The sequence below is a fragment of the Lepidothrix coronata genome, unplaced genomic scaffold (genome assembly GCF_001604755.1).
Source record: "Lepidothrix coronata isolate B3197 unplaced genomic scaffold, Lepidothrix_coronata-1.0 Scaffold89, whole genome shotgun sequence".
Classification (NCBI taxonomy): domain Eukaryota; kingdom Metazoa; phylum Chordata; class Aves; order Passeriformes; family Pipridae; genus Lepidothrix; species Lepidothrix coronata.
In genome coordinates, this window is record NW_016690269.1 from 1,004,194 (window position 1) to 1,021,385 (window position 17,192).

At 35.5% G+C, this 17,192-nt stretch overlaps 1 protein-coding gene across 1 annotated transcript in view; it reads left to right on the plus strand.

Annotated features, from left to right (window-relative positions):
- The window catches only part of ERCC6L2 (ERCC excision repair 6 like 2), a 51,494-nt gene that overhangs the window by 30,016 nt on the left and 4,286 nt on the right, over positions 1-17,192 (plus strand). Inside the window, exons 12-17 of the mRNA XM_017821121.1 lie at positions 415-510; positions 1,677-1,776; positions 3,620-3,772; positions 4,629-4,709; positions 6,121-7,285; positions 8,008-8,162. Coding sequence (XP_017676610.1) covers positions 415-510; positions 1,677-1,776; positions 3,620-3,772; positions 4,629-4,709; positions 6,121-7,285; positions 8,008-8,162 — 1,750 coding nt within the window. The remainder of the gene's footprint in view (positions 1-414; positions 511-1,676; positions 1,777-3,619; positions 3,773-4,628; positions 4,710-6,120; positions 7,286-8,007; positions 8,163-17,192) is intronic.

Sequence of the window (17,192 nt, forward strand, 5' to 3'; positions counted from 1 at the left end):
CTCGGCCCCGGCAGATGAACCTCAGGATTAAAGGGTGGGCTCAGTTCAGCGCACGCTGTGTCTCACCTAAAAAATCCACTGCGCAGGCTCGGAGGGTTAATGACCTTTCCCAAATCTTCACTCGCGAAGACTGACCATATCATATCATTATCATATCATGACTCAGCTATTCAGTTTGTAACAGGCATGATACTGAGGTGAGAAGACTGCATTTTATAGCAATGGTTATTTGAGTACTTGGTGGTTATTAATACAACAGTAGCACAAACCTGTACTGCACTGTTTTCAGTATCTTTATTGTGTTCTTTTTTATGTTGGGAAGGGTATGCCAATATGGATCTAATACAGAAAATTTTTTTTCAGGGTTGTTTTTATTGTCATATAATTCTATTTTTCTCATTTTTATTCTTTTAGGGCTGGTGGACTGGGTCTTAATTTTGTGGGTGCCAATGTTGTTATACTGTTCGATCCTACGTGGAATCCAGCAAATGATCTTCAAGCAATTGACAGGTACACTCTCAAAATACAGAACTTATCCATGTTGTACTCTTCTTTCGCTTTCATTCCATAATCTGATTCTCCAACTAAAACTTTCCTTGAGGAAGAAAGTTTTTACTATAACTTTTTGTGATCTCTATAGAATGGGGGTGTGTGTAGCTATCATTTTTCTTGTGTTTTTCATGACAGAATACATTGTAGTTGACCCCAGTTAAAGTGATGTTTTGAATTCCAGACCCCCTAAAGACAACCTTTCTGCTTCACCCTTGTGGAGATTAGAGTATTTTCAGCACTCAGTTCTAGCTCTTATATTATGCTGTTGGAGTATTTCTAGTAATACAGATATTTCTTTCAAGGCTTTTTGGCTGTGGGATGTTTCCCTAGGAATTCAAGACAGACTTCTGGCTGACTGAAGTAAAGAACATTGAAAGCTATGAAAATTCAGTAGCTCTATATATTTTTATGAGCAGAAATAAATTGTTTCTGTTATCTCTTGCAATTATATAATTCCATTTTAAGGGTCTTTCTCACTTCTAATACATATTTATGTTCACCTGTTCAACAGAAACATGTATTGGGTACTTCTTTAAAGAATCTTTGCGAGATCACATTTCTATGAATTGGTTCAGCCTCTTGTGAATGTTGTGGAATATAGTTTATTAGATGTCTCAGAATTTACCATTTGGATAGAACACTGCCAGTGTTCATTAGCTGTTTTTATGATATTTTAACTTGCAAAGTGCTTTAGAAAGTTAAGAAAGAACAGACTGTTCCATGTAATCCATGAACTAATTCCTCTATATAATACAAATAGGAGAATACCTTGAGCAAGAGCAGGTGTAGACAGAGAGGAGAAAAGAAAAATGAAACAAACCTGAGATAAACAGAGTGGAAGACATGTTTTCAGAAGAGATGGGATGCAGTTCTTGTGATACAAAATGAGGAGAAAGCTTTTTAACTTCATAGGCCTCTGGAGAAACATGGAATACTAAGGGTAAAGGAAAAGGAAATTAATTACTGAGGAAAATGTGGAAAAGAAAAACAACCCAACCAACGCAAGCATGATTTAGAATAGTCCTATTTTATTAGAATGCTTTTACTTATTTTTGTGTTTATTTACTACCGCAAGAGCTCTCTTATCTCTTAAAATGTTTTTTGATGTGCCACTGTCCTTGCAGAGCTTACAGAATTGGCCAGTACAGACCTGTTAAAGTGTTTAGATTGATCTCCTTGGGAACTGTGGAAGAGATGATGTATTTGCGACAAGTTTATAAACAGGTAAAGTTCACAAGCTTTTTAAATTTGGAGCTCTTTTTAGCAGTCTTGGTGACTTAAAGCTAATCTAGCCTATAGCAAAATTGTAATTTACTTTGGGTTGATGATATATGCTATTAACTTAACTTACAAAGCAAAGATACATCATTTAGCAATTGTCAAAAGTCACAAATTAAGAAATAAGATGATTGAATTTAAGGTTCTGACATTATAGGCATGTAAACTGGGACAAAGGTAGAAAACCAGTGGGGTACAGTTGTCCTGAAGAATACACTGCATAGAAAAGATAAAATTAGGTCACCTCAGTGGGAGAGTGATACAACATATTGAAGAAAACCTTACTAGATTTGAGGAATTAACCTAGTAACTTGAATTTTTGGCCATAAATAATAAAAAGTTGGTAATGAGTCCTCAGTGACAAGCAGTTGTACTTAGGTTATTTACAAGGAGGAAGCTGGAGACTGAATGAGTGGGAAATGCAGTTGTAAACAGATTGTCATTATTCTCCTTGGATTTAAGTAAGTGACAAGTAAGAATAAAGTTCTAAGATCCTCTGATTTCACAGAGCAGATAGTCAAAAACCTGACAGATCTAATCTTGAACTGCTCCCAGTAATGTGTATGGCTTGCTTTAAAATCCTACTTTCAAAGTGTAATGGTGACTTTCATCTTACTCAAATTCAGTGTTTTGTAGAAGCCAAGCAGCCATTAGAGTTCTGTTTAATTTTGACAAAATTATGTAAATAAAAAAGACAAAACTTGTTAAGGAGAAGTCAAAAGAAGTAGGTGATGGGCTGAGTTGGTAACAGGTAATTGGGCAATTTGCAGAGATTCTGTATCAGAAGCTCAGAATTAAGAAGATGCATTAGTAGTTGAAATCATATACTAACAAGGCAAGTTAAATATAATGCATGGTAAGTCCAAAATCTGTTTTTGAGGGACAGTGGTCCAAAAATATAAAAGCTAATAATTTACATTTTTAACATATCAGGAGTATGAATTGTACTGCTCTATGACTGTTACTTTAGCAAGGTTTGAAAGAGCGTTCCTTGCAAAAAAAACCCCTTACTTATATATTCTTCACATCCACATTCATGGGAAAATGTAGAGAGGATCCTCTTTCAAAGTTTTGATGTGCAAAGTACTTTTGAGGAGTCGTTTCAACAGCAGGAATCAGTAGGAGAAATCTCAGAAAGGCTGACAAAATGAGCAGTAGCAGATTACAGCCAGCTCCATTCACTAAAATCCTGAAGGATGGAAGCCTGCTTCACAGAGGCCTTGGGAGTTGGTGAACTTGTAGGAAAAGACAACCTGGATATTGTCTGTTTGGATTTCCAAAAACCATGCATAAAAATTCTTGAAAGGCTCCTGTGCCTTTTTTTTTTTTTCCTTTCAAATTGACTTGTGTTTCTCAAGTTTAATAAGAAGCAATAAAGGGAGGAATAGTAAATCTGAGATTCTTTTTTTTTGGCTACGCTTGGATTGCATTCCCTTGCTAAGTAAACATACAAGACAGTAAAAGAATAGTTACAATTTAGTACTGAGGAAAGCTAAGCAGTCAAGATATAGAGGAGTGCCTCTAGTGTGTATAGTTGGTGTCTGATATTAGCCAATGATACAAGTAAAAGGCTTCAAATATTTAAATTTTTGAAAATTCAGTAAAACCAAGCAGGTGTATATTGTACCACAGTCTATTATACCAGCATCTGCCAGGGAAATTAAAACATCCTCTCTTAGGAATTTCTCCCTGCTCCAGCTAAAGCTGTGTGTATAATGTGGGAGCCAGGAAATTCTGACGTGTTGTTGCAGCAAACTCTTCTCAAATCTCTCGTGTTATTCTGTTTTAGCAACTTCACTGTGCGGTCGTTGGAAGTGAAAATGCCAAGAGATATTTCGAGGCAGTGCAAGGATCAAAGGAACACCAGGGAGAGCTTTTTGGGATCCATAACCTCTTCAAACTTAGGATTCATGGGTCCTGTCTTACCAAAGACATCCTGGAGGTGTGAAGTGCTATCCTTTTACTTTTGGATATTAGTTTTACATTTTTTCTTTCCTCAGGAGATTCTTTTGTTGTCGTTTTGAATGGAAAAACTATAAAACAGAATGGTGAAACTGGAATAGTGTTTGTCTATGCAGTGACTTAAATGAAATAGGCATGCTAATTTCTCACTCTGATGTAGAGCAGCTAAATTGTTTTAAATCAAAGAATGGAAAAAGCTTGGATTATAATTCTCATAAATTTGCTAATATATTTCTTAATAAAAATTATTTAACTTATATTTTGATACTTTCACATGTTGTCAGCTTTGTGCGCAGATATTTTATTCATCAATAGCTCAAGCTGACCTTTTAAGCCGGAATTCTGGTCATAAAAATATTTTTTGTGATCATAGTAACCTTTTCATAGTACATTTTGAGGTGTCAAAAACTGTTTAATAAAATGTATTTTATAATGCCGTATTTTAGAATGTTATAGGGTGGAGGTAAGTAAATAACTTACGAGGCTTCATATTTTAAAATTAATTTCTTAGTTACTCTGAAAAGCCTGTTGGCCCAATTCCATAGTTTAAACTGATTTCAAGTATATGCAGTATTATACCTTTTTGTGTAAAGCATGTTTACTGCAGCTAGCTTGCATCTTGAAATTTATTGTAGCTTTATTCCAGGTTTCTTTCCATCCTTCCCATTATTTTGTTATTTTGCATGTGCTAGGATTTAGTCTGGACTTTGCTAATTGTGCTTCTACACCTCTGTAGAAGGAAAGAAAAAGGCTTTGGGTATTTTTTCCTGGACTTGCCTTTTACATGTAGCAAAACCAGTATCTGTTGATGTTAATTAAATATTTGATTGTTTTAGAGGGAAGGGCAGGTGGAAGCAGGAGTCATGACAGCAACTACCTGGCTGAAGGAAGAGAGTGCTCCGTGCAGCTCAGAGAAGGTGAGATGTCCCTGTGGGCTGTGGGCCAGAGCATGGCAGTCCCTCTAGTTTCTGGTACTGCAGTTGTTAGGCTGATAATACTTTTACCCTGTTGTTTAGAAGATTTTGTTTAGGGAATTGTGGAAAGGAGTGCAATTGGTTTAGACTGTTGAAAGCTTCAGGCTGTTTAGTTGTAGTCAGACAATGAGACAGTGATTCCCATCAAGTCAGTGGTCTGGTCAATACTGTCTTTTTTTTAATGTATGTAATTAAATAATGGTCTTCTTCTGGAACACGGTTTTTATTTTTTTTTTCCTGAAAAGGTTGGTTTTAATAGGAGTATTGTATTTATAGGAATGTTTTTGGCTGAACACTGTGTTCAGGTACTCAGGGAAGCAAGCAGTTAGATCTGTAATATGGCCTGCAAGAGTAAAGGTAGTATTAGATTAGATCACACTGAATGGTATTAAAAATTAGCTGCCATCTCTTACGCCTGTTGGAGATTTCTATGAGTAAATGTCAATATTAATTATTAATTTAATATGTGCCCTCACATTGATCATAACTTATTGATCATAGCTCATTGATAATACATCACTATATGGTTGTGATCTCACGTTGGACTTGGTGATAAACAGTAGCTTTCTAAGCTTATGTTGAATAATTTTTGATGAGCAGGATGATACCAGGATTTATATATTAATTTTAAAACATCTCTTCATGTACCAAATTTTAGTGTTTACCCTTCTGACTTTCCATTTACAGGTTGTCATAATTCTTGTCTCAGTAGTACAGAGTTTTGTAGCTGTGTTCTGGACTTTGGTATCTTCAAAATGTTTAAAAGTTGCCTGGGTGTAATTTTGTTTGATTACAGTAGGCCTCAACTAATTTTAGAGTGGACTGTTGTGTGCTCATGACTATTTTAATGTTGGCCCCCATATACAAGGTGGTTAACCACTGCAGTGAGATTTTTTTTTTAAATGACTGTTATTAAACAATATTAAGGTTTGAATCATGGAGTCACCTTTCAAACTACCTTTGAAAGATGAAAAGTAGCAATGAAATTAGTATAAACTTGAAAAATATGGATGTAGATTGTGAAGATATAGCTTGTTTTAGCAGTGTGCAGCATATATTGTCTCTAATATGTAATATTAAGTATTTATTTAATATTTGATTTTTAACCAAAATTATTGGTTTATTTTCATGATTTTTCTGCTAAAAATTTTCAGCTGCCAGAGACTTTAATAATTTCTCATTATGATTTATTTTGTATCTGCTTTCTATTTGCATTTTGTAATACCACTTTGTGTATTTTTTGCTTGAGTAACATAGTGAAAATCCGCTTTTTTTTACACGGCTTTGAAATTAGGTGTGTTCCATATACTATTAATGTTAAATAGCTCTGATGTAACTTTTTTTTTTTTTTTAGTATGAACAAGCAGACTGTAAAGAAGATGGAGATCCCCAAAGTGCTCAGGCACAATTAAACAGAGAAGAAATAGATTTTTGGGATGACTTCAGTGATGATGATATTCTGGAAACTTCTGTGAAAAAATGTGACAGAAGGAAGCCTTGCAATGCAAATAATTTAATGGTAGCAAAGGGTCAGCTTTCTTTAATGCAGTGTGGATTCTCTAAGTTGTTGCAGAGAGAAATTGAAGCTACCTCAGAAGGGGATGATAATTATAATTCTCATCAGTGGCCTTCTGATGATCAGACTGTAAGAAAAAACATAAATAGCAAGCACAGTGATTTTCAGAAATGCCAAAGCAGTGTGCCTGTTTTGGAGCATGGGAAAGCTGTTCTGGTAGCAGATGGAACTGATAAAAAAGATATGCATGGTACAGACTGGCTTGATTTCTCAGGCTCTGAGGAGGAAGGGGACAGAGAAAATGAGGATCAAGGCCTTTCCAAGCAACCTGATACAGTCTTGGAGACTGCAAGTAGTTCTGAAGAGGGTGATGATGTCATCTTTTCTACTCAAGTTCAAGCAGTGCCTACTAAAAAAGTTGAAATACACAGGTCAACATCTGGAAATTGCAAAGAGTTAGCAAAAGAAAAAACTGGGTTTGTGTTTAAGGGAGCCAGTAGGCAGTTTGGGTTCCACAGTGTTGAGTCATCTTTTGAAGACATCAAGGATGACCCAGGTTTGAAAGGAGCAAGTGACATAAGTGATGAATCTGATGATATTGAACTTTCCCAGGATTCTGAATCAAGAGAGCTAGAATCTTTCAGCTTTCCAAAACACAAGGAAAGATGTGCCCTTAAACATGAACTCGATAATGTCTCCAAATCTCTGCTACAAGCAAAGAAGCCCAGTAGGAAAGAAAAAGAAAGTGATTCACAGAATATAGATGAATTTTCATCCTGTGAAGATGATTTTCCAGCTGAGAAAACTGAGACCAGAAAGCAAAGCCATAAGTGTAAAAGACAGAGAGGCAGAGTTCAGTTTGGGTCTAAAACACTGCATCCTATTCAAGATACCTCTGTTGCACAAATGGAGTCTGGCAGTTATGCTGTGCATAGAACTTCTGCAAGAAGAACTGAATTTGAGCATCAAGAGCAAAAAATGGACTCAATGGACAGATATTTAGGTAACTAGTAATTTAATTTCTTTGGTTTTATTTCAAAGTAAGTAATAACGTAGGTTTAATTTACCATTGTCTGCAGGCTCTAAATTCTTCTTGCTATACATGCTGTTTGTTACAGGATGCTGGTAAATGCTCTGCTAAATTAGTTAGTAGTATCCTTTTGTGTCTTTCTTTTTACCTATTAGTCTTACTTTCCTGTCCTCTGGGGTGACAGACTGCTTTGTAATACTGTGTTAAAGACTGACTGTCTCTTGAACAATGCTAAGATCAAAGATGTATTAAGAATTCACAAATTAAATATTTGAACTGCAGAACCTTAAACGTCTTTACAGAGCTGTTAAATAAAAACTTAACGTACATGGAAAAAAAAAGTGATCTGGGAGTTTGAAATACCACGTACAAGACTTGATTCTGTAAAAGACTTAATTTTAAACAATATTGCAGCCATTAAACCACAGATGCTTTGAAACTTCCTTGTCCATCTGAAAAAAGCACACATGGAAATTGAAGTAGTTTTAAACTGTCCAGATAAATCCAAGTAAGTCTAATGATTGTTGTTCATTTCATAGAGCTGAGAAACTTGGTGCTGAATAAAATCAGAACAAATTTTATGACTTCGATGTAATTTTTTTTTCTTAATTACAGTATCCTTCCGTGGAACCATGTACTTTCGAAGTTTTGGAATAACCAACATTTTTGATTCTGTCTTCCTCCTGATGTCTCAGATGGTGTTCAAGAGGTGGCATATATTCATTCCAATCAGAATGTGGTGGGATCCAGCAAGGCTGAAAATCACCTGAGCCGGTGGGCAGTGCGAGACGTGTTTGAGTTGAAGCAGTTTTCCCAGCTTCCTGCTAATGTTGCTGTCTGTAGTGCCAAGGTAAAGAGAAATGTTTGGAAATGTTGGTTTAACTCTTTTTTTTTACCCTCGTTTTTCATCTTAAAAAACTCCAAAAGACTTGTTTTTCTGTTAATGGCCACTATGAATGATCAAAGCCATTGAGGATGGGAGGAGGAGAAGGCTCAGTTGGAAGTCTAATAAATGACTATTGGTTTTTGGGGTGGCTTTTAAACAGCACAGCACCCTCTGTGGGATTTTTCTGTGAGAGAAATGGTAAGATTAAAGATTGGGTGTTTGAAATCAAATTCTGTGCCATGTTTTTCTCATTTGAGCCTTGAAAATTCTTTGGCTTGTCCTGGATCCGGTTTAAAAAAATCCAGTTGCCACAGCACATTCTGGAAAACTCTGTAGCATAGAAAGTCAAACATAAATCAGTTTGCAGGCTTTTTTGGGGAGGTGAGTGTGTGCAATTGCTGTAGTGAGTCAGGTTGCCTAATGTCTGAAACATACCACTAGAGTTTCCTGGGAGTGTTTATTTGCAGGGACAGATACCATTTAATGCTTTTTGTTGGTCATGCATCTTGTTTGATTGCATTGGGAATACATACAAATCTGGAATAAATTCACGTAGAGCTTCCAGATTTTTGTTCCCTTTACTTAGTGGTTTTAATCTACTCTGATTATCCGGGTACTTTGTTGTTTCTCTTGTAATAAACGTTTGCAGTTTCCGAGGCTGATGCTTAAGATAAATCACAAGCACAGAACAAGTAATTGGTGAATGTGCAGCTTAGTCTTCACAGACTTGTTAGCAATCATTATAGAAATTGTAGACATACATCTGTGTTGTTCTGGGGTGTTGAACATCCACAGTGGCTGGAAGAGTTTCTTCCAGTGTTGTTGTTGTTGTTGTTCTTGTACTGTATTTAATTAAGCCATTAGCACAGTTGCCAAAGAATTTTTAGACTGGGAAGATCAAACCAGGAGAACCAGTAAAAGTGAGGCCTTTTTAATTCTAACATATTTGCATTAGAATGTCCCTCAGTAACAGAAAAGTTGGTCAAAAATACTCAAGAGTACTGTAGAAAGGTACTTATTAATTGGCACTGGCTGACAACATTATTAAACTCAAATATAAATGAAAGAAAACTTTTAAAGGGAGTATATTGTCTAAAAGTCTGTTGATCCACCTCTGTTCAAAAAGTTTGTTTTGTTCCTGTAACTTAGAGCTTATTTTATGTGAGTGGAAGTATTAGAAATCAACTTCTCTTGATTAACTTGTCAGTTTTTATAAAATATAAATTTGTTGCTCAGAAGCAACAGTAGTATCACTTCTCTTGGAGAACTAAGTAGGAAGAAAAATATCAAAAATTATAGAGAAGTCTACCTCTTCCTTCACTTCCTGTTATTTCTTTTGCTCTAGAGGCACCAATCCAGAAATAATCCCTAGATGATGGCTTATTCTTAGATGTGGCACTCTGAATTTTTTTTCTGCTCTGCTTAAAAAAAGAGCTGCCAGAGCTTCACAGACAACTTTAAAAGATTCTTTATTACTTTGTTTTACTTTAGAAGGCATTTTGGGAAAAACATGGCTATTGTTGTGCTTCTGGCCATCAGTCTTTACTCGTCATTTTTACTTATTTCCCATCAGTTTAAGTCAGGACATTCACTGTCAGAGCAACTACTTGCATTATAAAAAGAATGCTGCTCTTATATAAAGTTTAATAAAATAATCGACAGATTAAAGTAGCATTGTATGTAATACTAAAAATACAGGTGAGTCATTTGAATTTCCATCATTGTTTTAAGTAAATAAAACAATTTTAAATAAATAAAATTACAGTTTTGAATGCTGGAATGTTAATTGGAAACTGATAGTTATTGAGAGGAGAGCAGAGTTCTATCAGACAAAATTCCTCACTTATGTCATTTTCTGGCATCATTGGTCTAATGGAGTTTCTCAGAAACTCTTTTGTAGCTGTTTGATTCTCTGGGTATCAGTGATCATAATTAGAAGCTATTTTTACAGTGTATTTATACGGAAGCTTTATTTCATAGTGTCATGAAGGCTCCTGATTAATATTTTTTCCCTGATAATATTTATGTCCCTTCCTAAGCACACATAATCAAACTCTCTTATTTCTAAGCAGAAGTGGAAAAGTTATTTTCCTTTCATTTCATAGATAAGTCTGCTTAGGACCAAAAAGTAAAATGTCCTTTGTGCTGTTCATTTTGCCTATGCCAACTCTGTCTTCCTGCTTTACAGTTTCACTCAGCAGGCTGTCTGTGATAATGCATTTCTGATTTAAGGTATTTCAAATATATTTTTCAAGTAATCACTAATATCTCTGTGAAAGGGGTTCCAGAATCCTTAAAAAACTAGAATTATTCCATTGAAGTGGATGAATTGCGAGTTGGGAGATACAAATTCCTCCAAATCTTGGTTGAGCACTTGAGTGAAACATTTTTGTTTCATGTTTCCATATTAATCTGGAATGACAGTGATAATGAGTGGTTATAATAAGCAAAAATAATCAATAACCTCCTGTAAGAACATTGACATGCTGATTTCTTGCTATTGACTAGTCATCGAATCACATTTTTACTTCACTAAATATATGTAAACTTCTATAGCCTCTGTTCTTTAGTTTCAATGGTAATTTATGGAAACTAGGTGAGCGAGTAAACTAAAAATAAATTGCTGGAAAGCAGTAGAAAACAATGTGTGCTTCCTGTTTTTCTACCTGTAGTAGCTAAAAGGAGTATAAATTAGGTTTATTAGTGCTTTCTTTACCGCTGAAGCATGGAGACTAATGTAGTTGCTTGAGCTGTAGAAACTACTTAAAGCTGGAGCAGACTGCAAAACCTGTGAGGACTCTGCTTTGAAAGTGAGAGAGGTTGCATGAGAAGAAGATCCTTGAGAGCCAAGGTATAAAGGGTGGTGGGGCAGCAAGTCTTATTCTTCAGGAGAGAAATTTGAAGGTATGTAGAGCACCTTGTTTAAGAATATGAGTAACTAACGAACTTGGATTTAAATTAGTTGTACAAAAATGTAAGACTTGAACACTTTTACTTAGCCTAAAGTTCATCTTGGTGATAGTTTCTTTCCCTAATTAGAGTTTAGAAGGTCTGTGTTAGATCTACATGGTTGCATTGGTGTAATTCACAGTCAAGTCTCTCTTAACCTTTTGAACTGCAGGCTTCAGTCAAGTTTATTTTTTATTCAGTAGTAAGTACCCAATCTGCCCGTAATTTTACCTGTGCCCAGTATTTGTATACCCCAGCTACCTTTTCTCTGAACGAAGAGACTTAATTAAATATTCATTGTGGTTTCATTAAAAAAATAGAAGATTACTGTCTCTATTACCACATCACTATCTGCTAAGGACATAGCTGAAAACAAAAAAAGGACTATCACAGAGAGAAGCATATGGGAAACAAAAGCTTCTAAAAGCAAACGTGTGAAATGAACCTGTAGACTGGACATGGTGAACTTACAAAGCCAGACCATAATTTTCAGAGCAGACATACAGTTATTTCAGCCTTCCAGAGGAAAAAAAATAGTCTTGAGAATTCATGAGATATATTGCTCAAAATTATTCTGACTTTACTAATTCGCAGGAGGAGGAATTGAAAGTGTTAAGAGCTTCACTTAGATCTTAGTCATTTAGTAAGTATTGATATTTTTGATTTATTTTTTGATTCTGGTGAGCTCCAAGTTCCAAAACAACTCGGCTGATTTTCAGTGCAGAATTTTTTTACTTACGTAAGTTTTTTGATAACTTGCACTGTTATCTGTGAAACTTTTTCTTACCTCCCATAAGAAGGAGAAACTTCCTGGAGGCGAGATTAAATATCTTCTTTCTAGTGTTTCTAGTCTATTCTCAATTAAATGACTGCATTCCTTAATGAATTTCCTAATTAATTTCTGTGTTAATTGGCAAAAACAGCCTATATGAAATGTTTGACACCAGTATGGAAGTCTGGGATAGGCTTTCTCTAATTCCTGTAAAGCTGAATTTGTGTAGTACTTCTTCAGTTGGAATCCAGGGTGATGGGGGAGTTGAGTGAGCCTGGGGAAATCTTTGGAGAAGGCTTGGATGTTTCACAAAAAAAGACAGAAAATGGGAACAGGACACACTAAATAATTTGGAAAACTGATGATGTCCCACATGAGAGCTAATTTTCACTTTTTAGTATGTGGAAAAGTGTTAGTCCGGAGACCACGTACTGTACCTGTTGAATATGTAGAGTCTCTTTTTTAGTCAACTGCATGTTTTCAACTTAAGTTTACTTTAAGTTCTACTGAAAAGAAATGTACAAAGACAGCCATTCAATTGAGGATTAATCACTATGGCAACAGAAATGTGGTGACTGAAAAGGGGGAGGATATATTCTTCCCTCAGCTTCCTGCCAGCTGTCATATTCAACCTTTGCGGCAGGAATTCAGGCCAAAATATAGACTGTGACCAGCTCTAAGAAACTTTATCTGTATTTTTATAAATTCGTACAAGAATTGCAGTATAAAGGAAGACTTAATCCTCTAAATTGGATGACAGACATTTGGCACTATTGCCAGTGTTTGACAGAGAAATAACGAGATGCTTTGTAGTAAAACCTGGATTAATGGTAAACCCCTCTTTATGTTATTGCAATGTGGTGTAAATGAAAAAACTAAGCATGCTGTCAGCCTAGGAAAAAACGTACCCTTTGTATCTCCACTGCAGATTTAAGTACTGTTGAGAATACTGTAAATACAAAAGTTGTGTCATTAAGAACTCCTCTTTATCTTATTTGTATTACATTGACATTTTGTAGATTATTTAAACAAAGACTTTCTATCAGTTGTAGGAACTCTGATTGCAGTGTGTTTGCACAGCTATCAGATTCAACAAGTTTAGATGGTTGTTTACAAAGAGTAGGCTTTTGGGAGATAACATGCCTTTATCTTTGTTCTTCTAGGATGGTGAACTCTTCAGCTTTAAAAGAATTGTTCCCACATGATTGGCCTGTAATGCTGCTTTTTTGAGTTTACTTTTTCAGTTTAAACATTCCAGTATGGCTTTTGGTCGTGTTTTTTAAATGTGGTCAGTTCATATGTGGCATTGTTGAGTGGCATTTTCATTATGATAATTGTGCGTGGCCTTTGGTTTTGCTCCTGTTTGATGGAAGGATGAGAAGGTGAAAGAAGATAGGAGTAAGTCCACAGACTTCTGCTGGAGTAAGCAGTTAGTTTAAACTTTGAATTCTGAGACAGGCTGACTATCTCCTGTCATTCTCAACAATAATAATAAATGTTGATTTATTGATAATATGATCATATGTTGATTTAAAATCATGTTTTTGTTGCAAGACAGTGATCTGTCATATAGCAATTATCTTTGCTAAAGGCTCAACAACTTAAATAAAACTACTCCTAATAAAAAATTCTTGCTCTGTTACCTGATTGTAGAAGAAACAGACTTGGAAACAAATGTGAAGTAGAGAGAGCACAGTTTGTTCACAGTTGACTTTAGTAGTCAATTCTCCACTACTATGCAAAAGAGCAGAGTTTGTGGAATGTCCTCCATCTCAGTTTATTTATGCAGAAAAGCTGTTTGGAACAAGCAGGGGAAAGTTAGTACATATTACTCTAAAATTTCTTTAGTTTTATTAACTTTAATTTTACTGGTCTCTTGGTTTGGCAAAATATTTTGGAGGAGTAATTTAGAGCCATAATAAATCTTAACCTTTATTGTAACTTGAAGCATAATTCAGCATATATTCAAGAAAAGCATATGAAAAGGTCATAATAACTCACACATAATATCAGAAAAACTTCCCGGGGGGGGAAGAAAAGGAAGAAAAAAAAGAAAAACTATATAGAATTGTAATTTGGGTAGATAATGAGGCTGGAATGCAGTATCAAATGATCAAATTATCAATAATCATCCAAAACCAACTGCAAATCACAAATGTATATGCAAAGTCATGTATTGCCTCAGGTTTTGAGGAGAGTGGGAAAATAGAAAGTAGGATATGGCATAAGGGTTTATTTGCTTGTAAGATGTGTTTTAAGAGTTCAGTCACCCTGAATTCATTGTGTTTCATGCTTTTGTATTATTTTGGGGGACTGCAAGACAACAAGCCATTTGAGAAGGCCATTCTTGTTTGTTTGAGAAATGAAAACAAACAGTGGAACTGTGCGGTGTAAGTGTGTGTCCTGGGTATCTGACAGCAATGGTCTCACACATACCTGAAGAGAAAAACCTGGTAACATGTTTCAGCTGTGAGTTGGGAAATCAGGGGGTTATTGCTGACTGGAAGTCAGTATCTGGCAAGATACTGCAGGGATACTTTGGGTAGTTAGGCAGTAAAAGAGAGGAAGATGGTCAGACACGGTGCAGCTATGGGTGAAGAATAATTATGCAAACATATTTGCAACTTTAGATTCAGGCTGTTGAGGAACGTTCATTATCCTCCAAGTCTGGTGACTCAGTGAATTGCCACAGATATGAGGCAGCTTGAAAAAAAAGTATCCCTGAGCCTCTCTTTTCTCTCTTTTCTCTCTTTTCTCTCTTTTCTCTCTTTTCTCTCTTTTCTCTCTCCTCTCTCTTTTCTCTCTCCTCTCTCTTTTCTCTCTCCTCTCTCTTTTCTCTCTCCTCTCTCTTTTCTCTCTCCTCTCTCTTTTCTCTCTCTCCTCTCTCTCCTCTCTCTTCTCTTTTTTCTGTTCTCATCTAACTCCCACACCTTTTCATCTTGCTGTATTTGCTTTGCTAGAAAGGAGTAAAGAAAAGGAGTGAATTTGCTGGCTCAAGGTGGCCAGTCATCTCAGTCATGTCTAAAGATGCTTATACATGAATTAGCATTCATTGCTCCAGAATATTGAGCTGCTTCTTTATGCCTTTTATAGGAAGAACAGATACTGAAGTTTTGTACTGTCAAAGATAGACAAGAATTGGTTTTGGTAGGTGCATACTAGTTTTAAAACTTCCATACTTAGGCAGCAGGAGACAGATTTTTATCTTTGATGTCAATGTAATTATTTCACTGCACCTTCCTCTGCTGCCCCCAAAGGTTTTTACGGAAAGGAGAAAATGTGGATACAGAAATGTGTAATGGTTTTACAGATAATTCAGTATAGGCACACTTAATTTATCAGATGACCAGTAAGTATGTTTTCCAGTTAAACTGAAACTTTTCCCCTTTGAACAGCTGAAATTTCTTAAAGTGCACTGCAAATGCTTACTGTCTTTAATGTATTTAAATATTTAGTAAAGACTAACTGCTTTTATGATTGCTGTCATTCTCCCTATCAAAATTCTTTTAAAATACATTTAGCAGACAGTGTATGATATATGTGTGCTATAGCATACAGTGAAGGGGTTTTATTTCCTTTATTATTTCATTCTCTTCGTCCTAGCATTTATTGATTCATAAAGGGTGTGACATTAATAATATAAATAGTTTAAATGTGCTGGTATCAGTAGTGTCAGAACAACAGTCTGATGCTCCTAGTTGAGTCAAATTCTCTTAATTTCAGTCTTACATTAGGAGACTGTCTTTCACATGTGATATACATGATAATTCAGGTGAAGGTGATCAGTGCTGTATAGTCATGGTGGGATTTCATGTAGAAACAAATAATGGGGACACACTGGTTTGTTAAAGAAGGTGCTCGAGGAACAGAAAATATAGAAAGCTGTTGAAAGGAAGTTTTCATCATGAAATCTGTGAGTTAGAGGGCAAACATTAAAAGATAATTGGAAAGATATTGGCCATGAGAACAATAAATTAAGGAGGGTTATCCATCCAGTCAAATTCAAAAGAAAGCAAAATAGTGTGAAATGTTGACAATGCTGGAACATGACTGAAGTTTTTGCTTTTTTCACGATAATTCTAAGAGAAGGCTAGAGGGAGTATTTTCATCCCAGTGTGCAGAGCTTACCTCTGCATAAAACCTGTTATCCATATATCACTCACAGTAACAAACTTCAAATTTGACCTTTAACAAACATGGAAACATCTTAAAAAAATCTGAAAAAAGTGGTTTGGATTTGCTGAAGAAGTGTTCATTGTTTTTCAAAAAGAAGTTATTGGATTTGGGAGTTGGGGGCTGGAATTTCTGAAAGATTCACCAATTCAGCAGAGCCAACCATTGTGTTTCAGCGCAATTGGGTACCATTTAACCAATTGCCTTTGCTCCAGAAAACCAAGATAAGCTTTTCATGAGTATCTCACAGTGACCACAGGCTTTCACTGGCATTAGCTCCTTCAGCTCTTGTGCTAACTTTTTTATAGTCACTTTTTCTACCTTAAGGAAAAAAAAAAATCTTTAAGCAGCTTATTTAGGTAGAAGAGGAGCTCTTTGTGTGTATATGGTGGTATTTGGATGTTGTTTTTTTGGGTGTGGCACTGTGGGTCACTGTACTTAAAATTTTGTCCTTCCTGAACTAAATATGCCATTTGTGCATTTATTTGCAATTAGCAATACTTCTAACATTAATTCTGTTCCTCTGCAAAGACCAGCAGTTTTATGACTTTCAGTGTGTTTACAGCATTTGGCTTTTTTCCCAAAGATACTAAAAATCTTCTGTGTTTGAACAGATGTGTAAACCAAAGTATTACTGCCTCATATACTTTGGTCTTGTTTAAAAAGAGGTAGATGGATGCATATTTATGGGACTTTAAAATACCTTTAAGACAGGCACTGACGTGGCTAGTCTTGTATTATATGGGAGTTACTCTTTCTTGAATTAAACTACACAGCCCTGATTTACTGACAGAGTGAAAATATGCCAAGTCTTAGCATAGTGAGATCTGAATACTATGAATATTTTTCATGCAAAATTTCCATCAAAATAAATATATTTTAAAACTATCATTGCTTTCTTCTTTCAAAGTTCTGTATTATCCATACATTGGTTAAAAAAAAAATTAAAATGTTAACAAATGTATACAGAACCAGCAAGAGAATTGTAAAATATTTATGCTGTAGGTAATGACTACTAATTCAATCTTAATTTTGTTACTAGCATTATACTATTATTGGGAGGATAGGGGTTTTATCTCAATTGGGTACTTGGCTTCAGT